General features: G+C 44.3%; 1 protein-coding gene across 2 annotated transcripts in view; it reads left to right on the top strand.

The window, feature by feature from the left end:
• Positions 1 to 27781, top strand: part of GFOD1 (glucose-fructose oxidoreductase domain containing 1) — a 125807-nt gene that overhangs the window by 9260 nt on the left and 88766 nt on the right. Inside the window, exon 2 of one of the 2 annotated variants that reach the window (XM_030929304.1) lies at positions 9075 to 9241. The exons of the other annotated variant lie outside the window; for it this stretch is intronic. Within the exon in view, the coding sequence (XP_030785164.1) occupies positions 9075 to 9241 (167 nt within the window). Of the gene's footprint in view, positions 1 to 9074; positions 9242 to 27781 lie in introns of those variants that run through there. 2 annotated transcript variants of the gene reach the window in all.

Genomic DNA, 27781 nt, shown 5'->3' on the forward strand with positions numbered 1-27781 from the left:
TCTATTTATTGTTAGGAGAAGTCAAGCCTCACCAATCTCATTTCATCTAACTGAAAGTAGGTGCAGTTGAACGATTATTTTGTTGATGGTATCTGGCTTTGATAATGTGCAATTCTGCAGAAGTTTCCATTGGAGTGAGAAGAAGCTAAATGAAGAAGCCATTTTGATATCTTCATTTTGATACCTTAAACTGGGGAAGAAGAAGAACAACAAAAAGTGGAAGTCAATAGCATGTTTGAAGGGTTTCACCAAGAATGAAATATACAGACACTTAATTATATATTTGATTCAGGGCAATCATAGCCCAGTAAAGAGTGTCATTGTATAAGATGTTGTGCTTCATAACACTCATCAATGAAAGGAAAAGTTGACAGGTTACTACTGTGTGACTTTGGGAGTCATACCCATCCTTCCTGAGCCTCAGTTTTCTTACCAATAACACACAGCTAATACTATCATATAGGGTTGGTGTGACAACTAAAATGAGAGGGAAAATATAAAGACCTACCCTGTGGCTGCCCTCAGCTATCTGCATCAAGTTTAATAAACAGTAGTTTTTACTTTGCCCTAATGCAATGAGTTCTTTTTTAAAAAAAATTAAATTTTTAAGTGAGTAGTTCTTTAGCCTCTTCCAAATGGTGCTTTTGAAGATTTTTTAAAAATATTTTTTGAAGAGATGATTCCTTCCTGCAAGACTCAGAGAATGTGTTTAAATTTTTTCTTTTTTTTTGTAAAGGGACGGTACCTAAGCCAAGCTTCAGGTGTCATATTTGCTGTGAATCCAATACTTGCTTCACAGCTACGTGATCACTCAAAGGTACTGATGAGGTTACCAAGAGCTCACCATGCTGCTGTGAAGATTTACTATCCCTTGGAGTGAGGGTGCTTAGGGGGGTCCCACATGACGCAGGCACAGGGCTGCAGCAGGGGCTTTCGTAGACACCTGGAAAACAGAAATCCTCTGAATTTTATTCTGCTTCTCGCTATGTGTCTGCTTCCTCATCCATCCCTCTCTACACCAGCCTGCTCTGCTTCACAGGCTCATGTGGTGGGTGAAGAATTGTCCACACGCACTCCCAAATATGAACATGACAGGTTCAACCACCTGAAAGGTGCAGCCCTGCCCCCGCACCCAGCTCTCCCTGCTTGTACCAGATGCTTTCTCCCGGCTCAGTCTTTCCTGTGGTTACCCACAGTGTGGGGCACACATCACCAAATGCTGCTGAGGCCACCCTGCTGGAGGGGTGGAGGGACTGTTAGGAGCAGTCATTCTGATCTGGGCTGCACTCTCCAAAAAGAAGTGCTGATTCTAAGAATATAGACGGTGGAAGTTACTACAAATGTAGACTTTTTGGCTGGGCCTGGTGGTTCACACCTGTAATCCCAGCACTTTGGGAGGCTGAGGTGAGTGGATCATCTGAGGTCAGGAGTTCGAGACCAGCCTGGCCAACATGGTGAAACCCCATCTCTACTAAAAATACAAAAATGAGCTGGGGGTGGTGGCGCACACCTGTAATCCTAGCTGCTTGGGGGGCTGAGACAGGAGAATCACTTGAACCCGGAGGTGGAGGCTGCAGTGAGCCGAGATCGCACCATTGCACTCCAGCCTGGGCAACAAGAATGAAAAAAAACTCCTTCTCAAAACAAAACAACAAACAAAAAACCAAATAGAGACATTTCTTGATTGTGTAGGTAGGTGTTTTTTTTTGTTGTTTTTTTGTTTTTGTTTTCTTTGCTGTTTATTTTTTAGATAGATTCTCACTCTGTTGCCCAGGCTGGAGTGCAGTGGTGCCATCTCAGCTCACTACAACCTCCACCTCCCAGGTTCAAGCGATTCCTGTGCCTCAGTCTCCCAAGTAGCTGGGACTACAGGCATGTGCCACCAGGCCTGGCTAATTTGTGTATTTTTGATAGAGATGGGGTCACCATGTTGGCCAGGCTGGTCTCAAACTCCTGGCCTCAAGTGATCCACCCACCTCGGCCTCCCAAAGTGTTGGGATTATAGGAGTGAGCCACCACACCTGGCCTGATCGTGTAGGTTTTTTATCTGCTTTGTGAATTATACACTTGGAATTTCACTGCTTTGATAACCATAGCAAAAAAGAAATAATAGATGTGATGATCTATTAATACCAACATTGTTATTATTATTAAATTATTAAATTTAAGACATATATATTTTGAAGAGTGTGATGGGAAAGTAGATAAACATGACCAACTGCATGGAGTTCTATGGTCTTGGTAGGTTTGCAGACCTTTACCAAGAGCCTCTTGGATAGCATGTGCAGCAGGTCACAAGAGTGCCATGAGACATAGTCGCTTTCTGCTCAAGAACTGTCTTAAGGGCTTGAAGGAGTCAGGAGTCAGGAAGAGATTGAGGAAGACGGATTTCTGCCTTCAGACCGCCTTTTTACTGGAAACTGCAACATCAACTCTTCCCCGGGTCTCCAGCCTGCCTGTCTGCCTGCCTGTCTGCCTGCCTGTCCTGCACCTTTTAGGCTTGCCAGCCCCACAATTGTGTGAGCTAATTTCTTAAAACAAATCTCTCTATCTATATATGCACACACACACACACACACACACACACACACACACACACACACACACACCCCCTATTGGTTCTATTTCTCTGGAGAACCCCCGACTAATACAGATTTTGCTTGGATCAAGGCCATCTGGCTAGGCAAGCTGAGAGAAGAGACACCTGGAAGACGCGTCAGTGGAGAAACTGCTCTGGTTAGTTCAGCTGGTGGGTGTGGGGCCCTAGGAGAGCAGCAGGCCTCTGAGCACTTGTCCTCAAAGCAGGAGACCTGGAAGGCCAGTGTTCGTTCTTTTGGGTTCACACGAGCTAAGGAGAATGTTGGGAAAGAGGCTGTCACACCACTGAGAGCCACAGTGACACTTCACCCTGAGCAATTCTATACCCGTCTACAGGTCTTTGACTTCTAGGGTTTGGGCGAGTCTGGGATGCTTTGGGGTTTAGACCTTCCTTGAGAATTGTTAATATCCTACTGTGGAGAATTAAAAAGTGCAGGAAAATAACTTTACATTAAAACATTATGAGTTAAAGAAATTTTCCAGTCTCTAATTTTAATAGCCCATGGAGTATTAAGATGCTTCTTTGATTAATGTCCTTAAACTGAAACTATAAATTTCTCCAACATTTTTAAAGCTCCAATTAAGTTGGTTTGTAGTTTTAACACTACTTTTTAAAAAATAGCTTTATTGAACTATATATACCATAAAATTCTCCATTCTTTTTATTTCGTAAGATTCACCCATTGTAAGTGATTCCATTACTTTTAGTACATTTATATATTTAGAACATTTTCAACACACTAAATGCCAATTTGTAATTATGCCAATTTGTAATCAGTCCTCATTCCCACTTCTGGCTCCAGGTAACTACTAGTCTACTTTCTGTCTCTGTAGTTTCCCTTTCCTAGAACTTTCAATTAAATGGAATTATGAAGTATGGAGTCATTTGTGCGTGAGTTCTTTCACTTAGCATAATGTTTTTGATGTTCAGCCATGTTGTTGCACGGATCAGAAGTTCATTTATCTTTATTGCTGGGTGATATTCCATTGTGTGGATATACCACATTTTGTTTCTCCACTCACCATCTGATGGATGTTTGTATTGTTTCCAGTGTTTAGTGATTGTAAATAATGCTGCTGTGAGCATTTGCATGTAAGTCTTTTGTGGAGCCATGTTTTCATTTCTCTTGGTTAAATACCTGGGATAGAAATTGCTCAGTTGTATAGTGTGTATGTATTTAACTTTTTAAGAAACTACCCAACTGTTTTCCAGAGCAGTGGCACCGTATTACATTCCCATCAGCAACGTAGGAGAGTTCTCATTTTCTGATATCATCAGCAACACTTGGTATGGTCAGTCTTTTTTTTTTGAGACAGTTTCACTCCATTGCCCAGGTTGGAGTACAGGGGCATGATCTTGGCTCCCTGCAACCTCTGTCTCCTGGGTTCAAGTGATTCTCCTGCCTCAGCCTCCCAAGTAGCTGGGATGACAGGTGTGTGCCACCATGCCCAGCTAATTTTTGTATTATTATTATTATTATTATTATTATTATTATTTTTGAGACAGAGTCTTCCACCATCACCCAGGCTGGAGTGCAGTTGTGCGATCTTGGCTCACTACAGCTTTCACCTCCAGGGTTCAAGCAATTCTCCTGCCTCAGCCTCCCGAGTAGCTGAGATTACAGGTGCCTGCCACCAAACCCAGCTGATTTTTTTTTTTTTTGTATTTTTAGTAGAGATGGGGTTTCGCCATGTCGGCCAGGCTGGTCTCGAACTCCTGACCCCCAAGTGATCTGCCCACCTTGGCCTCCCAAACTGCTGGGATTACAAGTGTGAGCCACCATGCCCAGCCTTGTCAGTCTTTTTTATCATAGCCATTATAGTTGGTATGTAGAAGTATCTTGTTAAGACTTTGGTTTGCATTTTGTTAATAACAATTAATGATGTTGAACAGCTTTTCATGTGTTTATTAGACAGTCACATTTTTCTTTGATAAAGTGACTGTTCAAATCTAATACCCATTTTTAAATAGGGTTGTTTGTCATTTATTGATTTGTAAGCGTTGGTTTTGTGATTTTCTTATTTTGTTGAGGTAGCAGACTTCACTTGGGGAAGGGGTAGAGTTTTTTTTTTTTTTTTTTTTTTTTTTTTTGGTTTTCATATCCTTCCTCTTATTTTTGATTTTGGAACTAGTACAGCGGAACTAATTCTCCAACCCAAGTAAAATTAGTTTTGCCAAGTATTCATTGAAATAGTTCATGGAGTAGAAGAGCAAGAGTACCAGGTGAGGGGTGCTCATGCCTGGGACTCTGGCGTTGCCCTGGGCTGTGAGAATGCACTGAACCCTCTGCCAGGGGTGTTTCCAACTTGAAGATTGTCTTCCAGTAGGGTTTTCTAACCACCTATTCTGCCCAGTGTCTGGAGAGTGGTTTTTTTTTTTTAATTTTCATTTATTTTTAGTTAGTAAATGCCTTTTGAATCCCTGTAGCAGTATATTAGCTGTGGTGAGAAATGCCCTATAATGTAAGACATAGTCTTTGTCCTTGAAAGAAGAGTGCATAGGCAAACATAGAGCAATGCAATGAGATACGTGACTAAGTGCAGGGTGAATGGTTATACTGCAGTGCCGGGAAGAGTTTGCTGGAGGCAGTTGAGTAATCCCTCAAAAATCATTATTGGATTAAGGGTCAGTCACCTGGGTAGGCTTCCCAGTGCCAGTCTACAAAAGGCACTAAGGCAAAGGGAAAAAAATGGCATTTAAATTTAAATTTAATTTAATTTCATTATTTTTTCCCAAGATGGAGTTTTGCTCTTGTCACCCAGGCTGGAGTGCAGTGGCGCGATCTTGGCTCACCGCAACCTCTGCCTCCCAGGTTCAAGCGATTCTCCTGCCTCAGCCTCCTGAGTAGCTGGAATTACAGGCATGTACCACCACACCCAGCTAATTTTGTATTTTTAGTAGAGACGGGATTTCTCCATGTTGCTCAGGCTGGTCTTGAACTCCCGACCTCAGTGATCCACCCACCTCGGCCTCCCAAAGTGCTGGGATTACAGGTGTGAGCCACCGCGCCTGCCTGCAGAAAATGTTTTAACAGGATCCCCCTCATAAAAAGTGTTGTGTGTTTGAATGAGACACTTGCAGCACAAGGGGCCTGGAAGGGGCTTCCTCTAAGAGCTGGTGAATTATTGCTTCCAGTTTACTGCTGCACATTTGTTTTGTTGAGTGGGGAACATGAACTTGACGTCAGAGATAAAATGAGTGGGGCCAGTGAGTGGGACCCCACTTGTCCCGGGCGCCCCTCCCCTCTTTGGTGGGTTACTGAGAAGGTGGCACTACAGAGAGTGGATGCTGCCTGAAAGCTGAGGAAAGGGGCGTTCTGAGAGCTGGAAGGGTCCTGTAGGACCTCTTGGAAAAAGTGGGTTGGTCTTCAACAGGGCCCAGAAGAGGGGGTAGGATTTAAATAATTGAAAAAGAAGACATGGGAGGCTCTGTGATGTAAAGTCCTCCTCAAGGAACCACTGGTTCTGCAAGATAAACTGTGTGGCTTGAGTTGACCTCCTAGGGCAAAGTTAGAATGGTTTAAGAATGTCTGAAATTCTACAAATACTTTTCTTCATCAGCAGTAAGTGTCAGTTGCATCTTTCCCTTTATATCTCAAGTGGTGACAGCCACAAATGACAGAGCTCTGGGGTCAGTCAAGGCAGACAGCTTGCTGGAGTGTTGAAAAGGACCCTGTTGAGAGGAGCCCAAATGGCCGCCTTAGATGGCATGGGAAGAACTGCAAAAGTTGATTTAGCTAGTAATGCTGTCAAGACAGCTCTGTGTGTGATGGAGTCAGGGGCATGCTATGGTAAACAGAGTCAGCTGAGGAGAGGATGCCTTGAAGGGTGCCCAGCCGCTGGTTTGGTGCTTACATTTGATGGTGGTGGGAGCGCATGTTCTCTTGTTATATAACTGAGCCCTGATGGTGCAAGGGTCAGGGCTGGCTGCAGCTATAATTTACTAGATGAGCAAGGATGCAATAATCTCCTTGGAGAAGGACGTTTGCGTATGACATGTAGACATGCTTCTCCCATCTTTCATGGTGGGAGGGGCTACAAACTCTGGATTTGGATCACTGGTGTTTCAAATCCCTTTCTCACTTCCCTTTCTCCTCCCTTTCTCACCTCTCAGCATTCAGAGGTGAGAGCTCATGGACATGATGATTGTGAGGCTCTCTCAGAGTAGTCTGCCATCTTGGGAGATGATTTGAGGGAGAGGTCACACTGGTGGAATGAATAGGTAACTCTTGACTTGGGACCCAGAAGTCAGACAACAGAGCCTTGCAAAGTTACTGCTCTGGCTAGACTTTTAAAAGATCCCTAGAAGTGACAACAATTGTCTATCTTCATTTTTTTCTATTTCAAAAGGAAAAGTTCCTTAACTAATTTGATGTCATTCTGGTGAAAGTAAAGTAATGCTCCTTAAGGATTTTTTTGGTCAATGGAAAAGGTAGTTTGAAGAGGCTGCCCCATCAGACTACAGAAAGCTGGAGACATGCAGAAATGGGTGTGTGGGCACAATCCTTAGCTGGCTATGTGCTATGTGGCTGTGGGCTCCTCACTTAACTCTTTGAAGCCCCAGTTTCTTTATCTGTATAATTGGGATAACAGAAGTACCCATCTCAGAAGGTTGTTGACCTAAACAGGGCTTTGTTTAAAATGAGGACTCAATAAATATGAGAATCCTGTTTGATCAGAACTTATTATGGTGAACGACTGTCCATTTACGTTTTTCCTTGAACAAAGATTTATTGAGTGCCAGCTATATACCAGAGATGCTCTCTGGGTCTATGCTATGCAGTATGGTAGCCATTAGCCACATGTGGCTGCTGAAATGTACATAAAACTAAAAAAAAATGAAAAATGCAGTTTTGATGTGGTTTGGCTGTGTCCCCGCTAAAATCTCAACTTGAATTGTATCTCCCAGAATTCCCATGTGTTGTGGAAGGGAACTGGGGGAAGCACTTGAATCATGGGGGATGGTCTTTCCTGTACTATTCTGGTGATGGTGAATAAGTCTCACAAGATCTGATGGGTTTATCAGGGGTTTCCACTTTTGCGTCTTCATCATTTTTCTCTTGCCGCCACCATGTAAGAAGTGCTTTTCACCTCCCGCCATGATTCTGAGGCCTCCCCAGCCATGTGGAACTGTAAGTCCCATTAAACCTCTTTTTCTTCCCAGTCTCGGGTATGTCTTTATCAGCAGCTTGAAAACAGACTAATACAGTTTCCTCAGTTGTCCTAGCCACATTTCAAGCCATGTGTGGCTGACTGGTAGCTACCATATTGGACAGGCAACATAGAACATTTCCATCATTGCAGAAAGTTCTACTGGACAGCATTAATGGATATAGCAATGGGCAAATCAGTCACTTATGTGAGATCCAAACATGGATTTTTGAGCAACCCCAACTTGTGAGTGTGTTTCATTTTCTCCTGGGAATGTGTTGATAGCCTCCACATTGGGCTATGGACGTTTCAAAACTAACTAGTAGAGGTTTAACAAGGTCTGGGTGCTGCTTTCTGGATTTATTAGTAAGGACTCTATTATTCATGAGAAGAAGACGTGCTGTGGGAAGTTTCCTAAATTCTTTATTAGACACAGGGACTGAGCAACGAGATAAATGACAGTGCCCCTCCCTGCTCCACCCGCCTTCCCTCAGGTTTATTACAGGACTTTAGGTAGCAGATGGCACAGACCTGGGGTCCGTGGGGTGATTCCAGGGCAGGAATTCTGCCTTTGCTCAGAGGTAGCGTCTTCCTTAACCCTCTCAGCCATCCTCTGGGGGAGATAAGAAAGACATTTTCCCTCCTCAAAGCACCAAGAAGCGAAGGGTCTTAGTAGATGGCCCAGGAAGGTGGTGAGAGGAAGGAAGTAGATGCCAGGCCTCTTTGTCCTGCAGGAACCTTCGAGAGCACCTGGCTGCTAGCTCCTGAGGACCTGGGCCAGGGCGAGGAATTTTGACTTCCGAGTAAGGTGCTTTCTGCCCTACTGCCAACATGCTGTGCACTTCCATGGGCAATGGGCTTTCCGACTTTATTCCTCCTCTCTCCACTCCCTTGTCCTTTCCTTCGGTGGAGGGGAGAGGCTACGTAAATACTAAAGCATGAAACCTCAACTGATACATACTGGTTTGCTAATTATTATTGCTTTTTTTTTTTTTTCCTTCTAGTCCCATTAATGTTATGAAAGCCACATCCATCTGTGTGAGTGATCTTTAGGGAACTGGGACTACTAGGTTCCAGCTTGTGGAGCTTGGAGGGAGAGGTGAGTGTGCATTTGTGAGGGTGTGAGTGCACACACACTACAGTGTGCTGCCCACAGAATGTCTCTTGACTGTAGTCAAGGGCAAAGTAATGATTTTAGAGTACTTGTTATTTAAATGTGTCCCTGGCAGACTCTTCTCATCTCCCACATGAATATGAATAATCAAAAGTGGGTGGTGGAAAATGAGATGTGTTCCTTTTCTCTGTCTCTTCTCCCTTTCCAACAGAACCGGGACATCAGAGGAAGAAAATCAGCAGGCAGAACAATATTGGGGAAAAAACAATGCCACGTGGTTCTGTTCAGCTGAGCTTCTGCTCCCTCCAGCACCCCCACATGACACATTTGTTTACCCCCACGATGCTGCTCTTGGAGAGTCCCAGGGGACAGGTTTAAGCCCTTGGGGATGCAGCCTATCTAACTTAATATGCACAGCCGTTCACATCCAGGGCACAGAGGCAGCCTGGCTTTCCCCAAAGGCCCACGGGGACCACAATGCTGCATTTGTCTGTGGAACTGAGATTTAGCTGCAGGTTCTTGCCTGAATGCAGCGGGCCTCCAGCCACAGCCTGCCGGCATGGGGGATTCCAGGAGGGATGTGCTTCATGAGCCGGCATTTGCTCTTCTTTCCAGTCCCCATACCCAGCCAAGATTATAGATAGATGTGCTCATCACATACAGGTGCTGGGGAAGCCAGTGGGACATCACTGGCTACATCTACCAATGGGATTTTCCAACTTCAGTGTTTATCGGTTTTTCAAACAAATTCATCATCTGTATTCCTTACTCATTTACTGAGTAGCTACAATGTGTAAGGCAACATTGTCGGTCATGGGGAGTTAGAAAAGGTCAAATGCATATAAGATATGGTATGTACTCTGAGATAACTCAATCTATCCAGAACCTACTCATCACATTTGGAAAGAAGAGAAACTAGCATTCTGTGGAGTACTTACTCTGTGCCAGATCTGGAGCGAGGCATAGTACAAGTGTTACTCATTTACATCTCATGGCCAACCTCCAATGTGGACATTTAGCATCTCCATCTTACAAGTGAGAAATTTCACTGTAGAGAGGTTAAATATCACATGTCATTGATTCTGTGACATGCATTATTTTCACATTTGAACACCTGAAATATATATGTCTTAAAAGGGCTTTTCTTTCTTGATAGTAAGATAACTGTAGGTCTTTGCAGTGGTGTCTTAGATCCTGTGAAATATGATATTTTGGCAAGTGTACACAGCTAAGAGCAAGTGGAATCAGAATTCTACTTAAGTTTGCCTGACTCCAAAGCTTGTGTGTTTTCCAGTATAACGTGGTCCAGTATCAATGGTCTCTATGAACAAAGGCCATATCATTTTTATTGACAAAGTATAAAAAGGGGGAAAGGGTGACTGAACTGGAACTTGCATCATCTAATTCCATAACTGAGGAGGCAATAGCCTGGGGACTGCATGTATCCCACAGGATATTAAAAAATTGAGAAAATGTTATTTCATGATCTTTACTTCTCTGTTGATTACAACTTATTTTTGGGAAACAGGATAGTCACATGGCATTAGAGTGACATCCAATAGCTTTTTTTTTTTGAAATGGAGTTTCACTCTTGTTGCCCAGGCTGGAGTGCAATGGCACAATCTCAGCTCACTGCAACTGCCACTTCCTGGGTTCAAGCGATTCTCCTGCCTCAGCCTCCTGAGTAGCTGGGATTACAGGCATGTGCCACCATGCCCAGCTAATTTTTGTATTTTTAGTAGAGATGAGGTTTCACCATGTTGGCCAGGCTGGTCTTGAACTGCTGACATCAGGTGATCCACCTGCCTCAGCCTTCCAGAGTGCTGGGATTACAGGCGTGAGCCACTGCATTTGGCCTATAACTTATTTTTGAAGAGGCCAAAATAAATGGCAAACTCTCGTACGGATAAGATATGAAAGGCGAGTGTGATGTATTCCTCCATCTGTTCTGGTGTGCTCCAGGCTAAGTGTGGTGCTGTTACCAACAGGGATTATTTAGGGGATGTGACCAGTGGCCTCTTTACTGTCCTCGAGGGCCTTGATAGGAGACACAGGCCGACTCCCTCTCCTACATAACTGAGTTCTGGGAGAAGTCCCCAAGAGCAGGCGCATGTGTGTTTATTATTGTCACAATGCCCTGTGGCCAGCACTTGCAGAGACGAAGCAAGGTCTGTTGAATTCCATGGATGACCTGGATTCAGAAAGCTGGGGCAAGGGCTCCATAGCAGGGAAATAGCCAATCCTGCTGCTGGCTTTCACACACGATAGGCTTGATCTGCCTGGCTCCCACATGCTTAAACACATTTGGTTCCATAATGGGCTTTGACTAAGTCATTTTCCGGAGCAGCTGATGTGAAAAGCAGAGAAGTGGAAGGGAGATTGGTTAGGGGCCTTGGTATCTCAGATGGGAGGCTGTGGGGAATAGTGGAAAGAGAGCACCACTGGTAATCAGAACACCCAGGACAGGCCTGGAGCTCCCTGTCTCCTAACACCCAGGGAAAACTGGGTCTCAGAGGAAGTGAGTGGCTTATCCGGGTTGTCACAGATGATCACTGACAGCTAAGTCAGGACCAAACCCAGGTCTCTGGAGAGTGTGCCTATTACCTTATCAGGTTGTTTAATCACTGGGGAACTGTGTTTTTCCAGCAATGAAGAAAACGAGGCGGTTGACTTCTTAGAAGTGTCTGAAGGAAATAACCTAAAATAGCAACAATGAAAACACCTACATGCATAATAGTGTTCAGTGAAGCCTTATTTATGATTACTGAAACACTAGAAACAACCATAAATGTTCCCCAGTAGGAGAACAGTTAGGTAAATATGATAAATATAATTGATAAAATACTAAATAGCTGTTAGAATTATGTGTAGGAAGACTGTAGCAATATAGGAAATTTTCTTATGATATAGGTAAAGAAAAAGGACACAGAAGCATTTGTATATTATGATGATAGCCTTGTTTAAAATACACACACACGTACACACACACGCACACACACATACATGCCTAGAAAATTAAAGTCTGGTAAGAAGCCCAAATCCTAATGATGTTTGTTATCAAATAATGGGATTATGAATTTTTTTCTTCTCTAAATTTCTTGTTTTAAAAAATATCACCATGAAAAATGTATTTTTCAAAAGAAAGAGACAATAAGATGGGAAAAAATGGTTTGGTTGGGGTGACTCTCCAGTTCTTATATTCTGTGATCCTTTGGCTCTGGACTGGCTGTTCCCAGCTGGAGGTACATGTTTTTCATAGGGTAAAAATGAGTTTAGCCTTGGCCAAAGGAAAAAGGCAGTCTTCTAGGAAGTGGAAGTGGTTGAATAAAGGTCTAGAGACTCTCCTGTTGTTTAGGAGAATAATTGGACATGACTCTGAATTGGGGGAGAAACCATAGACTCTTGGCTGCAGGGTAATTTATTTGTATTTCTAACCTTGTGTGCCCAAAATCCAAACATGGCAGAAATAGCTGGAACGGTCCTATCATTTTTCTCTGCCTCCTGAATTTGCCCCAGGGTGGGAAGTGAAGTTCTTGTTGGCTTCATTCAGCCTTCCAAAGAAAATGTACAATTGCAACGTTTCCATTTTTTATTTCCCCTTTTCTTTGCAGGCAGGTTTCTTTTCAGTCAGACCTGCGTTAGGTTAAATGGTTAGCAGTTTTAGAACCCTGGGCCTGAGAAAATTCATCACCATCTGCTTGAATCTCTTTATGGGCTGCATGTGTGGTGGTGTGCAGCCAAGAGGGTGTTGGCCAGAGAGCCTGGACAGGCGGTTCTTGTCCTGACACCATACTAATTAGCTGTGTGACCTTGGGCAAGTGACTTCACCCTGCTAGACTTTCATTTCCTTACCTATATAACGCAGGCACCAGAGTCCATTTTTAAGAGTTCCTTTTAGCTCCCGCCTTTTATGTTTATTCTACTAACTCACTTTAAAAGCTTGGTATTGACTTAGCCAAATTATTTAATTTGGTAAATATTTTTATGTGCTGTTTTATTACAACTGCTGTCATATGGTTGGTTCACTTGGCTTCTGCTATTGCTTCTTTTTTTTTTTTTTTTTTGAAATCAGTTACACAAATATACATAGCTCTCCTTTATACCAGGAAGCATTCTTCCTTTTATCTGCAAAGGAGATGTATTCCAGGGCAAACTAGCATGGCTTATTGTGGGTTAGTGGGACGGCTGCTTGCCAGTAGTGTGTGTGTGTATGTGTACGTGTGTGTATGTGTGCATGTGTGTGTGTGTGTGCCCATGGGTGTGTATGCACACCTGCCCAGTGTGTCATGCCTTGTTTTTACCCCTCTTTAATGGCACTGCTGAGAACACATCTGCATGAATAACTGCTAATACCAACTGTCAAGCTTGCAATTCCATGGGGTGGGTATAATTTTCTAGCACAAATTTATCAGCACAGTGGGCGTTTGGGGTTAGCGTCTTCTGCAGATGCCTCATGAAGCAGGTTGTGGTCCACTGCACCAAGGAAAGATGTAGTTTTGCCAAAGAAGAAGTACTGCGTCGTCAACAGCAGATCAAGGGGATATCCATCCCAAGCAACTGCAGGTCAGAAATTGTATCACGGACAGTTCACAGGAGGCCACAGGGAGGGAGGTGATTGAGAATGTCACCCTGTCACACTTGAGTCATTGGCAGGTACAGCCACTTTTTATGTGGGTGCCTGCCACTGACAGGCTCCCTCAGCATGTAGTCACCCTTCTTCAAAGGTAGAGGATGTGACATGAATAATCTCTGTGGGTGGAAAGCCTGTTGTTACTGGTTATAACCCTGACGGAAGAATTAGTGGACCTCACCAGGCCAGTATAAATGTAAAACCCAGAGAGGGTCTTGAAAGGAAAAGAAATCTGTTTACTTTCCTTCTCTCATCTTTGCTCTCTATTATCTTCTAACTCAGATCAAAACTTCATGCCATATGGCAATAAAAAGAAGCCACTATATCATCATCTTGTACCTTCCAAAGAAGTTACATAACCAAAGCATCCCAGGCTCAGCAGAGAATGAAGGAGCCAGTGGAGACTTGCCTGTATCCACATGGGACATTTTTGGGTCACCCTAGATCAGAGGTGGCACCCATCTGCCCTAGCAGTAACTTTACTCTTGGTGTAAATTTGTCAAATTTGGTCTTTGACAGTCATTTTAAATGAGAAGTGTTCCTAAGATCCAACCTAGGCTGAGTCATTTCTTTTATTTCTAGAGAATTCTGCTGGTTCCTCCCTACAGAGGAGATATTTGGTATGATGACAGTTTCCTGTGTCAGCTGGGTGTTGGATGACCCAGGTTTCCTTATAAATTTGCTGATAGTGCACATGGATCTTTGTCCTCTTTCCTTAAAACATTTTTAGGGAGACAGGAAACCTTAGTAGGATTCTCATTCCTGATACTAACTCACTTTATGACCTTACAGGGGTCCCTCAGCTTCACTGGGCTCAATTCTCCTTCTAAGACAAGGGGTTTGTTACAGTGGTTCTCAAGCTTGGCTGTGAGTTAGGAATACCTGGGAAAGTGTCGAACATCCTGAAGCCCAGGCCGCACCCCAGACCAGTTACATCAGAGTCTCTGAGGGTAGGAACTAGGCATATGTATGTTTTAAAGCCACTCAATGTTAAGAAGCACTTGTTTACAGCAGTGCTGCTTACATTTTAATGTGCATGTGAATCACCCAGGCATCTGTTAAAATGCAGATTCTGATTCTGTAGGTCTAGGGTGGAGCCCGAGATTCTGCATGTCTAGCAAGCTTCCAGGGCATACTGATGCTGCTGGTTCACAGACCAAGATTTGAGCCACAAGATTTAGAATCCAAGCTTTAGATCAAGCTTGTCCAACCCCTGCCCGTGGGATGCATGTGGCCCGAGACAGGTTTCAATGCAGCCCAACACACAATAAACTTTCTTAAAACATTACGAACATTTTTTGCTTTTTTTTTTTTCAGCTCATCAGCTATCGTTAGTGTTAATGTATTTTGTGTGTGGCCCAAGACAATTCTTCTTCCAATATGGCCCAGGGAAGCCGAAAGATTGGACACCCTGCTTTAGATGATCAGTTAATGATAGTACAAAGCATAGTAATTGTTTGCAAAAATGTGGCACAAGAAATATACTATAAGAATGAGCACAGAAGAAGGAACAATTATATCTGGCAGAAGAAATCAGGTGTGGCTGCACAGAGGAGGTAGCATTTGAGAGTCTTGAATGACGAGGAAGGTAGTAGTCAAGGAAGCTTCTGTTTCTTCAGAGAAACAGAACCAAAAGGACACACACACACATACACACACACACACACACACACACACACACACACACACACAGAAAGAGGAAGAGAGGGTGCAGGGAAGCCCTGCAGGGTAGACCTGGCCAGTGGGCTAGAGACCTAGAGAAGAGTTAATGTTGCAGTTCAAGTCCAAAGCAATCTGCTGCCACCAGATTCCTCCTCTTCAGAAGAAATTGGTCTGTTTCTCATAAAGCCTTCAACTGATTGGATGAGGCCCAGCACATTATACAGGGTGTCTGCTTTGCTTAGCATCTACTGATATAAATGTTAATCTCATCTAAAAAGTACTTTCACAGAAGCATCTGGAAAAGTGTGTGACCCAATATCTGACTATTGTGGCATAGCCAAGTTGACATATTGAAATTATCCATCACAGTGAGGGAAAGAGTACTCCAGTTTCTCCTGACCTCTGAGAACTGTACAACTACAGCTGGACAGGGAGGAGCTTGTGGTCCCAGGGAGCAAGAATGATTTCCGGACACTGGTGACATTCCAACAAGTCTTTGTTCTCTGGTAAGGATAGAAGAGCAGGACTTCACAGGCCCTAGCATGGATGCCGGCTCAGCTGTGGTCTCCCTGCCTACTGCCTTATGCCCTTACTCGTGCTGGGGGCACTGGAATCTAGATGGGCGTCTGGAGCCTTCCAGTTGCCTGGCTGTGTGTCCAGAGGAAATGGATTTACAGGGAAGAGTGCATGGAAAATCAGGTCTGCAGGAAAAGCCATGTGTGGCACTGTGGAGCAGGCACTCTGCCTCACTCTCTTGTGATCTGAGTCATTTGGGAAAGGGGAGAATGACTGGGGGTGAAATCACCCAAACATCTGCAGGCCAGCAGAGTAGCTTTTTCTGACCCTGACTTACAGGGAGAACAAATTTTATACTAAGATCCAGTATATATGTATAGATGGTTTGTTTTTTGTTGTATGTTGTTCGTAAAGCCAGTGATTAAGTTTGAGGTTTGGCAGATAGGATTTGTTTAAATTCCAGCAGATAGAACTAGAAAAGACGCATGATTTCACTGACCTCAGGACCCTGCTGGATAGATAATATATTTATCTTTGTATTTATATACTGAATCATAATTAATATTATATATAGTATACATATATAGCATATATATACTGTATCAGTGTTAAAAATATTTACAGATAACCTACATATGTATGAATATAAATAAAAATGAACATAAGGTTTATGACCTGATGCTTACCCTTGTTTCATTGGCTTGTGAAATGCTATCGTATTTTCTTTCTTTCATTTCATTAACAAGAAAATGAAAAGCTGGCTGTGACCCACTGAACTGATTTCATGATGCTTAATGGATGGATAACTGTGGGTAAAGAAAAGACCCACACCCTGGTGACGTGGAAAGAGCTTGTGATCTGGAGCAGTCCTGTCAATAGAAGTTTCCAAGACAATGAAAATATTCTGTTTTGCGCTGTCCAACACGGTAGCCACCGGCCCCGTATGGCTACTGAGCATGTGAACTGAGGTCAGTGTGAATGAGGAGCTGGATTTTAAATTGTCTTTCATTTTAATTAATTTGTGGCTCCTGTGTTGGACAGCACAGATCTGGGATGCTGCCCTGTGCCTAACTCGCTAATTGGCAGTGAGACCCTTTTTTCCAAGTGCAGCATCTGTAAACTGGGAGGCCAGACTCAGTCACTTCCCCAGGGGCTGACAGCCTCACCCTTCTGCATTCCAGTGGTCTGGAAGGCCAGGCTTTGGGCTTCCAGCTGGGCATGGAGTTAATTAAGTACCCCGGGCGGTGTCACAGATAATGTGCTTTGCATTTTTAAATGCTCTTGAAGAAACCGTGTCCTTCTTTCCTTTCAGTTGCTTAATTGCTCACCTGTATGCCTTGACAGTTTGAAAAGAGAGCCGCTCTCTACCTAGTGAAATCTTAGCAGCTCCTCTTTGCTGACTTGCTGAGCTCTGGGATGGCATTTGCAACCTGAACAGGAGATGCTTCACTTTTATCTCTCTGTTGCTTTCTTCTCAAGGATAAGAAAGTTCTCAGCAGAGAGGTGGAATGTTCCGAACGAAGATGACAGTGGGAGTTTGGTGCATAGGTTAACCATCGGGTTGAGTTTGGTTTGTTTTTGTTGTTTGTTGTTTGTAAAGTCAGTAATTCTATTGGAGGTTTGGTGGGTAGGATTTGTTTACATTCCAGCAGCTGGAACTAGAAAGGACCTATGATTTCACTGACCTCAGGACCCTGCTGGGAAAATTAAGGAGCCCAGGAAAGGATGGGGGAGGGGTGATTTCTTCCTCACTGTCAGCAAGAAGAAAAGTAATGATAGTCAACCTTGACGGAGGAGGTGGGTTTGGCAGTGTATCACTTGGCTTATTTGACTTCTCAGAAAGCGGTTCGTTCTCCCAGGTGCTCACAGTTGACCCGACTGAAGATGAGTTGGGTGTGAGGCTCACAGCCCACTGATTTGTGCTGAGCCCAGAAGTGATCTGAGACGTTCTGACAATTCCTTGTGGCTCTGATGGGTGGGGTACAAATAGGGGCAGAAATCCTAGGAAGAACCCTAATTTATGACACTCACAGATTGGGAACAAAAGTGTCCATCCCCTGATTAGAATGAAGCGGTCCCAGGTTGCCAGGACCTTGTTTGCTTCTTATTATCTCTGTATAGAGATAATGAGGGGCATTTTAAAAAACAGTGCAATAGCATTGAAGACACGCTGTATCAGATCCTTCCCCACCCCTGACATAAATGCAATCCCATGGTATTTGCCATGTGCCAAGCATCTCACTTAATTCTTACCACTACAGTCTGAGGGAGTGACTCTTCATTTGCAGATGGAGAAACCGAGAGGTTAAGGACCTTGCCCAGCGTTACACAGCTAGGAGCTGGTGGTGTCAGAGCTTGACTCCCAGCATTTGTGCTGTTGTGCTGCTGTGCTGCCTCTCAAATTGAGGCCTGACCAGCTGGAGGTGGCCTGCTGTGCCCCAGGGTATTGGTGACTCATTGCACCATGCTTGGTACACATGGTGTGTACCAAGAAAAAGCTGAGCCTGGGGTGAGGTGGGATGGTGGAGAAGGAGCCTCCTTTCTCTCTGAAGTCAGAGGAAAGGAGATCATGTGAAGGAGAGTGAACCCTGGTACACACCAGCTTAAGGGAAAAATACCAGCACACCACTTCCAGATGCAGCTGACGGAAGACAGCCACGGAGGCAACCGGGCAATGTGGGGGCAGAGTGGAAGGTATGAGCTGACAGTGGGTGTAAAAACAAGTGGATGTAAAAACTTAGTCAAGCGGCTTGGACTAAGCTGACTGAGGCCACGGTGATGGTGACAAGGCTGCACTGGAGGAATCCCAGCTGTGGTAGCTGACTTGGAAGCCTCAGCACATTTCAGATAGCACTGGAGCTAGGCCAGTGTGTGGGGCTGGGCCTGTAAAGGCTGGATGCCTCCCTTCCCCTTCAAACCCAGCGTCCCCTCTTCTCCCTAGCAGCTCTGGCTCAATGACACTACAAAGAGGGCCAAGGGCTGCTCCTGATCAAGAGAGCAGCGTACTTACTGAGGACCCACCATGTACAAGATACCCCACCAAGGGCTGTGAAGGAGACTGCAAATACGGTAAGGTAGACTCTGGGCTTCTAGGGAGTCAGTGTGGAAGGTTAAAAGTAGACAGTACACACACTCATAACCCATGCCAATGGACAAAGATACATCTTAGACAGTCTTGTACTACTGTAACAGAACAGCACAGGCCAGATAATTGATAACAAACAGAAATGTATTTTTCACAGTTCTGGAGGACTGGAGTCCAGCACCAAGTGCCAGCATCTAGTGTATGCTGAAGGCCTTCTTGAGGTGTCCTCACATGGCAGAACAGGGCAAAAATTGGCAAACTCTGTGTTCTCACACGGTAGAAGGGCAGAAGAGAGTGGACCCACTCCTGCAAACCCTTTTAAAAAATGTTATTTTAAGTTCTGGAATATGTGTGCAGGACGTGCAGATTTGTTACATAGGTAAATGTGTGCCACAGTGGTTTGCTGCACCTATCAACCCATCACCTAGGTATTAATATGCATTAGATATATATCCTGCATGCATTAGATGTTTATCCTGATGCTCCCCCTCCCCCAGCACCCCCGACAGGCCCCAGTATGTGTTGTTCCCCTCCCTGTGTCCATGTGTTCTCATTATTCAGCTCCCACTTACAACAGAACATGGGGTGTTTGGTTTTCTGTTCACAGGAACAGAAGTTTGCTGAGGATGATGGCTTCCAGCTCCCTCCATGTTTCTGCAAAGGATATGATCTTGATCCTTTTTATGGCTGCATAATATTCCATGGTATATGTGTACCACATTTTCTTTATCCAGTCTATCATTGATGGGCATTTGGGTCGATTCCATGTCTTTGCTATTGTGAATAGTGTGGCAGTAAACATATGCATGCATGTATCTTTATAACAGTGATTTATATTCTTTTGGGTGTATACCTAGTAATGGGATTGCTGGGCCAAATGGTATTTGTGGCTGTAGATTCTTGAGGAATTGCCACAGTGTCTTCCACAATGGTTGAACTAATTTACATTCCCATCAACAGCGTAAAAGTGTTCCTATGTCTCCACAGCCTTGCTAGCATCTGTTGTTTCTTGACTTTCTATTTTTATTTTTATTTTTTGAGATGAAGTCTCACAGTGTCTCCCAAGCTGGAGTGCAGTGGTGCAGTCTCGGCTCACTGTAACCTCCGTCTCCTGAGTTCAAGTGATTCTCCTGCCTCAGCCTCCCGAGTAGCTGGGATTACAGGCACACACCACCATGCCCAGTTAATTTTTATATTTTTGGTAGAGATGGGGTTTTACCATGTTGGCCAGGCTGATCTTGAACTCCTGACTTCAGGTGATCTGCCCACCTCAGCCTCCCAAAGTGCTGGGATTACAGGCGTGAGCCACCGTGCCTGTAATGAGCCTCCTGACTTTTTAATAATCACCATTCTGACTGGCAGGAGATGGTATCTCATTGTGGTTTCAATTTGCATTTCTCTAATGATCAGTGATGTTGAGCTTTTTTTTCATGTTTGTTGGCTGCATAAATGTCCTCTTTTGAGAAGTGTCTGTTTATGTCCTTTGCCTACTTTTTGATGGGGTTGTTTTTTTCTTGTAAATTTAAGTTCCTTATGGGTTCTGGATATTAAACCTTTTGTCAGATGGGTAGATTGCAAAAATTTTTTCCCATTATGTAGGTTGTCTTTTTGCTCCGATGATAGTTTCTTTTGCTGTGTAGAAGCTCGTTAGTTTAATTAGATCCCATTTGTCAAATTTTGCTTTCGTTGCAATTGCTTTTGTCAGTTTCATCATAAAATCTTTGCCCATGCTTATGTCCTGAATGGTATTGCTTAGATTTTCTTCTAGGGTTTTTTATGGTTTGGGGTTTTATATTTAAGTCTTTAATCCATCTTGAGTTAATTTTTGTATAAGGTGTAAGGAAGGGTCCAGTTTCAGTTTTCTGCGTATGGCTAGCCAGTTTCCCCAGCACCATTTATAAAATAGGGAATCCTTTCCCTATTGCTTTTTTTGGTCAGGTTTGTTGAAGATTAGATGGTTGGAAATGTGTGGTCTTATTTCCGAGATCTCTATTCTGTTCCATTGGTCTATGTGTCTATTTTGGTACCAGTACCACTGAAAGCCGTTTTGATAGTGGCATTAATCCATTCATCAGAGCAGAGCCCTTGTGGCCCTGGCACCTACCATTAGACCTCACCTCCCAACACTGTTGCGTTGTGGATTGAATTTCCGAAATGTGTATTTTGGAGGGGACACAAACATTCAAACCACAGCAAGATAGGACAAAATCTCTGGATCCTTTCTGCATGTGCCTTTCTTCTTGCTGTCCACCTGCCTTTGATAAACAAACACAGGCATTATCTATTAGTTACCATCCTGGCTGTTCTTCAGGCTTCTCTTCTCACTATTCCATCATCACTTCTTACAATAAATCATGCCCCAAATTCTCTTCATCTCCCTCTCACTTATTATTATTATTTTTTTGCTCAAGGGGAAATGGAGTCTTTTTGCTGGCTGCCTTAGTGACAATACCACTGCACAAAGCCCTTTCATATCATCTTATTTTTGTCCCAACAACCCTATAATGCAGGTATTAGTACCATTTTGTAGAAGAGGAAAATGGGGCTTAGAGAGTTTAGGTCACATGTTGAAGGTCACACAGATAGTACAGGAAGGGCTCTGGGACTGAAGTCAAGGTCAGTGTGACTCCTCCACCATGCGAGATCACCTGATGAGTTCAGCGGAGAACATTATTGATTACCTCTTCATTTCAAAGGGGTTTGGAAATAGTTTGTAAAACATTGTATATATAATACAGGCCGGGTGTGGGGGCTCATGCTTGTAATCCCAGCACTTTGGGAGGCCAAGATGGGTGGATCACGAGGTCAGGGGTTCAAGACAAGCCTGGCCAACATGGTGAAACCCTGTCTCTACTAAAAATACAAAAATTAGCTGGGCATGGTGGCAGGCACCTGTAATCCCAGCTACTTGGGAGGCTGAGGCAGGAAAATCACTTGAACCAGGGAGGCAGAGGTTGCAGTGAGCTGAGATCGCACCACTGCACTCCAGCCTGGACAACAGAGCAAGACTCCGTCTCGAATAACAAGAACAAGAACAACAACAACAACAAGAAATCATTGTATAATACAAAGAGGGTTTAAAATTATAGATGAGGAAAACAGGGCTAAGGGACTAGGAAACAATACTTTTGCATTTTAATTGTCATTAGTTCAAATATGAGTTTTTGGATGAGGTGAGACTTCTGGGTTGATGAGAAGGGATGAAATAATCCTTTTGAGCCACTGACTCCAGTCAGAACCCCAGGCATCGCACTGGGACCTGTGCCGTTGGCTGGATAGAAAATGCTTCTTGATTTCAGCTGCAGGATGCCGCTGGAACTGGCCAAGTGAATGATGAAGAGCACTCTGAGGCAAGCCAGTGGAAGCCCCCAAGTTCATTTTTCTTGCAAGAACAGGCCGACAGCGACTTTCAAAGAACATTTGTCATAGAGTCCAGTTTAGAACTGTGTTAAGGATGACTTGCTTACTCTGAATCACATCCAACTGCACAACTTTGTTACAGATGGTTGTTAGCACTTAGAGAGAAATACCTGGTCTCTGTCAATAATGAGTCGTGCTTTGGCACAGGAGAAGCAGCACTGAGTGGGGCATTATCCGACCATGTTCTAGTCCCAACTCCATCATCCCTGGGTGTGTGACATCACGGGATGAGTGTCTCTCAAAGTGTATCTGAGGACCACTTCAGGAGGACCCTGGATTGGGGGTAGCAGGGAGACTCTGGGTCCTGCCCCGGAATATTGGGTGCTCCTGGTGCTGTGGAGCCAAGTTTCTTTGTTAGCTCTCTGCTTATGGCAGGCTGATTTCTTATAATCCCCAAATGTGTATTGAGTGCCTGTTATCTATAGGGCACAGTTTGGGATATTGTAGAACTTTCTAGACACCTTTCCTCCATTTTAGACTCTGGAAAATTTCAGAAAGTCCAGGTCACCTCTCAAATCCCTGGCAGGTGCCCATTTGCTTCTGGCAAGGTCTGACTCAGGATCCGCAGGAAGGATTGTGTCTGGGAAGGTTAAGTTCCCTTTGCAGTTTGTTTTCACTTTCCATGTTGGGCAGATGTGGAGCTGCTCTGCTAGCTGTGGGCTGTGGGCAGCATTGCCCATTTGCTTCCTGTTTGTGAGAGAAAAGCCCCATCTTTGATTTTCCCAGGTGGGCCACTGAAATCACCTGAATGCTCTGAAACTGTCCCTGACTTCTTTGTTCAGGTGCCCCCGAGTTGGGGAGTGGCTTAGCTCAAAGCCTCCCGCAGGGCACCACAGTCTCTATGAGGTCTCTTGTTCTTATTTGAAAAGTTCATGTGAACTTTCTATTCTACTCAATAATGTCCCTGTGATTGTCTGAATAGGAAGGTTTTCATTCCCAGGAGACTCAGACCTCCTGGCTTCCAAGACAGATCTGTGCAGGGCCAAGACGAGCAACATGCAGGCCGCCCACTCTGTACGGTGCAGCGCTAGGAGACTGTATGTCAGGACCTGTCATCTGTTCAGGCTTAACCATCTGCAGTAAGAGAGCAGTCCAATCTGTCTATATATTTATTTAGAGTCTTGCTTTGGTCTAGAAAGGATTAGAGGTGACCATGATGGGTAGTTCAAAAATTAACCTGTATTTAATGGGGAAAACAAAGTGGAATAGGTCTGCACCTGTAGTCGTGACAATATTCATGAGAAAGTTTAAAAAGCTAAAGGAGGCCGAGCATGGTGGCTCACACCTGTAATCCCAGCACTTTGGGAGGTCAAGGTGGGTGGATCACTTGAGCTCAGGAGTGTGAGACCAGCCTGGGCAACATGGCAAAACCCCGTCTCTGCAAAAAATACAAAAATTAGCCAGGCGTGGTAGTGGATGCCTGTAGTCCCAGCTACTCGGGAGACTGAGGTGGGAAGATCGCTTGAGCCCAGGAGGTGGACACTGCAGTGAGCCAAGATCATGCCACTGCACTCCAACCTGGCATGAGAGAGGGTGACAGAGCCAGACCCTGTCTCAAAAAATAAAGAAAATAATAATAATAATTTAAAAACATTAAAAAGAAGGAGTGTCTTAGAAGCCTCATTTCCTTTCAACCCTCTGAGATCTTGCTTCAAGATAGGGCTGTTCCACTTTAAAACTGACCTCTGAGACCCACGTCCTTCTTGGAATGATGGAGCTTAGCCAGATGAGGAGACAGCCCCCAGCCTGTCGGGCCTGCTATAGCAAAATCATGCCCCGCAATCTTGTCTGAATAAGCAGCAGTCAAGACAGAGGTATGCATCTAGTAAACTCCCATCCTGTCTATTGGACAATGCAGTCCCAAGAGGGCTGACGAGGCCAGTGTTAAACTGTGACCAACTGGGAGTTGAGGATGCTTCAGGTAATGAATCCCCCTCCCTGTTAGCAGAGGTCCAGTAGGTGGGTGTTCCAGCGCCTAAGTGCAGGCAGGTCATGGGGCAGGCTGACCCTCTGTGCCTGTCATGATCTAATAGAGCTCTTTGTGTGGGTGTCTGTGCTTAATTTGGCTGAAACGTTTATTTCTCTTCTGAATGGGCTTCCTTGTTTCACACAGAAAGTTGGCCCATGTGGGGTGCTGCTGACAGGCAGTAGCAGGGCGTCTGGTGGGTTACCGTTTTGGCTTAATGTTACTCCTTTGCCTGTGGTTTTAGGCGTCCCTCTGTCAAACTGTCAACTCTTGGTGAATATCATAGGATTTTCTCTTTAGAATAACCTGTGTTCATGTCTCAGGTGTTTGTATAACTCAGTTCAAACCAATGACAAGGTGGCTTTCCCATTCATGGTAGCCATCCTGCCGGGGACCATTCCCCACGGTTTCTGTGAGTCCAGGGTTGGCTTCACTCTCAGGAAACAAAATCCCTGATGGGCATCTGGAATTACCAAGGTGATTTAGTGATAGGGACTTCTGAAAGAACTAACCCCTAGCGTAAAACTCAGTTGGGGGTGGGTCAGAAACCTGACCCACCCTGCCCCTCTCTGGGTGTATCGCTCACTGCCAGGCTTTGGGGATCTTTCAGGAGGCTATGTTCTTGCAGGGACAAGAGCCAGTGTGTGTGTGTGTTTGTGTGTAGAGCCCTGGTGTTGTCAGGCACACGTGCAGAGAGATTTCGATCAGGAGACCTCAGATGACGAAACCCTAAACTCTAGTGGAGGTAACTGCATCAGATGGTGGAAAATCTCATCCAAAGGCCTTTACAGTCTATTTGAGGTTTTTGATACCAAGGCAACCAGAGATTTGCTGTGAGTGACAGCCAGAGGGTGACGCTAATATCCTGGGGTCTGAACATTCCTCCCCTCCCTCTACAAAACTCTTGCTCTGGTGTCCATTTGTGGGGCCACCTCCCTCTCCCTCTTGCAGCCCACAGGAGGACTGGGAAGCATTGACAGCGGTCCCCAGCTGCCACCTGCCGTCTCTGACTCACGCGCTGTCTGTGGGAGGGTGGAGAATATCATCAGTGGGTTGCAGGGCAGAGAGTGGGAAGTGTCTGCTTTGTGGCTGATGTGTGAGTGTGGGAACGTGTGTGCTCCTGGACAGGATTGGTGGCGTTGCTCATTCTGAGGCGCTGGTGGGTAGCATGGAAATGTGTCTTCACTTGGTTTTTTGGGTTTCTGGTTTCCTTTTTTCTTTTTTCTAAGACATAGCTACTGAAAGGCCAGGAAGTAGGACTTGGGGGCATGCCAGTGAGTTAGAAGCCCCATTAATGTCCTGTATCTTTGCTCTTCAGTCCAACAAGGGTGCGATTATTATGTTATGCACGTGCCTTCTGCAGGATTATGTATTGGCATTGCTGATTCTAGCTAATTTCTTTTAGCAGTTTGATGGGCTCATAGTAGTTTCTAGGAGCTGCTGTAACAAAGTATCATCAGCTGGGTGGCTTAAACAACAGAAATTAATTTTTTTCAGTTCTGGAGGCTGGAAGCTGGAGATATCAAGGTGTGGGCAGGGCTGGTTCCTTCTGAGGGCTGTGAGGGAGTCTGTACCAGCCCTGTCCTGGCTTCTGCTGGCCTGCGGACAGTCTTTGATGCTCCTTGGCGTGAGGATGCATCACTTCATCTCTGCTTTCATGTTCATTGGAGTTCTGCCTGTGTGCGTGCCTGTGTCTGAATTTTTCCTTTATATAGGTAGGAATACCAGTCATATTGGATTAGGGCCAACCCTCATGACTTCATCCTGACTAATTACATCTGCAACAACTCTTTCCAAATAAGGTCACATTCACAGGTACTGGACGTGAGGACTGTGACATCTTTTGGGGAGACACAAACCCATAATGAAGGCAGAAGGGGGTTTTGTGTTCCTTTTATGTGAGAGGCCATGTGATCATAGGTTATGGAGGCTGATGGCCTGGGATTGACAGCTGCCATCTACTAGCTGTGTGTCTTTAGGCAACTTGCCTGTCTTGTTTCCATATCAGTAAAATGAACAAATTTTAAAATATGGTTGACAGGTTATAATTTAATACACATAAAGTTCTTTAAAGAATACTTGGCATATTGTAGTTTTCACTAAATCTAAGTTGCTTCTGTCACTTTTGCTACTACCTCTATTTCACTTGCTTGTTTAAAATTATGGGAATGTAGTTTTATTGGGGATAATTTAAAAAGGGTGAATTGAAAGGAATAAGGACATTGCCACTTGAATTTTTAGATTCGTGTATCTTCAAATGACTCAATAATTGCTCACTCTAGGAAATCTGCAACTGTTCATTGTGTTTTGAATACTGAAAAGAAATTATCTTTGAAACCACATTTATTCATTTGATAAACATTTATTCAAGCCACGCAATACATGAAGCACTTTGCCAGGTAGTGAGGTGCATACAAAAATGACTGTGATAATATCTCTGGGTTTTAAAGAGCTTGCAGCCCAGTGAGAGACAGAGACATAGAGCGATGCAATAATGGAAGGTAACAGGCATTCTTCAAAATGCTGCCCCTGGGTCGGCCTGGAAGCAGGATGGGATTTTCAAAAGAACCCAATGAGATAAACACAGTTCCTTATCTTCAATTCCGAATTTAAAAAAACAAAACAAAATGAACCTTTGAAAATTGAATTCTTTCTTTGATAGGTTTGGTGCAAACTCAATTGCTTATAAAACCTGAACTGAACTGATGCGAGGCAATAGTTTTATCTTCTTTCCTAGCGTGTGAATGTTTACCAAGTTTGCTGAAAAACACCAGGGATGATACGTAACAACCAGTCAATGCATCACCAGATTCCCTTTCACATCTGACCCAGAATCCCTGGAAAAGGGATGGCGGGCCTGTCTAACTAGATATTTTACAGCCAAGGAATACTGAGCTTCAGAAGAGTTAGATGGTGTGCTCCAGTCCCAAAGCTTGGGAGAGTGTGATCGTCTCTTTGGTCTCCTTTCATCTGGAACACTTCCACAAGCTTTATTTGTCATAAAGAGTGATGAAGCTAAGGCTGCCTTCTTGGCTCAGGTGATCCTAATGGTAAATGTTAGGCCTGCTTTGCTTTCAAGTAACAGAAGCCTGCTTGAGGAGTAGACATAAAGCGGGCAGGGTGGGTAAGGTATGATTAGGATATGGGATGCTCTGGTTGGAAAGTTTGTTTCTTCACAAAATTTATATGTTGCTGTGAGAATGCAGCGAGAAGGCACCCCCTGTAAACAGGAAGAGAGCGAGCCCTCACCAGACACCGAATCTGCGGGCGCCTTGATCTTAGACTTCCCAACTCCAGAACTGTGAGCTACAACTGCCTGTTGTTCATAAACCACCCAGTTTATGGCATTTTGTTGTAACAGCCAGGATGGATGTCATTAGTCCGTCCGTTTAGTCTGAAATACTTCAAGTATGTGGTTCCTCAAGAACTGGGATGTTTTCTTACATAACCACAGGAGAATGATCAACTTTAGTGATTTTTAATATCGATGCAATGCTTTTATCCAATTCAACATCCATATGCCAGTGCCTCCAGTTGACCCACTACAGCCTCCTCCCACTCTCAATAGGATCCAGTCTCGAGTCAGGTATTGCATTTGGTTGGATCTCATGGAGTCCCAGACAGAGCCATGGCTTAGCC

The sequence above is a fragment of the Rhinopithecus roxellana genome, chromosome 4 (genome assembly GCF_007565055.1).
Source record: "Rhinopithecus roxellana isolate Shanxi Qingling chromosome 4, ASM756505v1, whole genome shotgun sequence".
Taxonomy (NCBI): Eukaryota; Metazoa; Chordata; class Mammalia; order Primates; family Cercopithecidae; genus Rhinopithecus; species Rhinopithecus roxellana.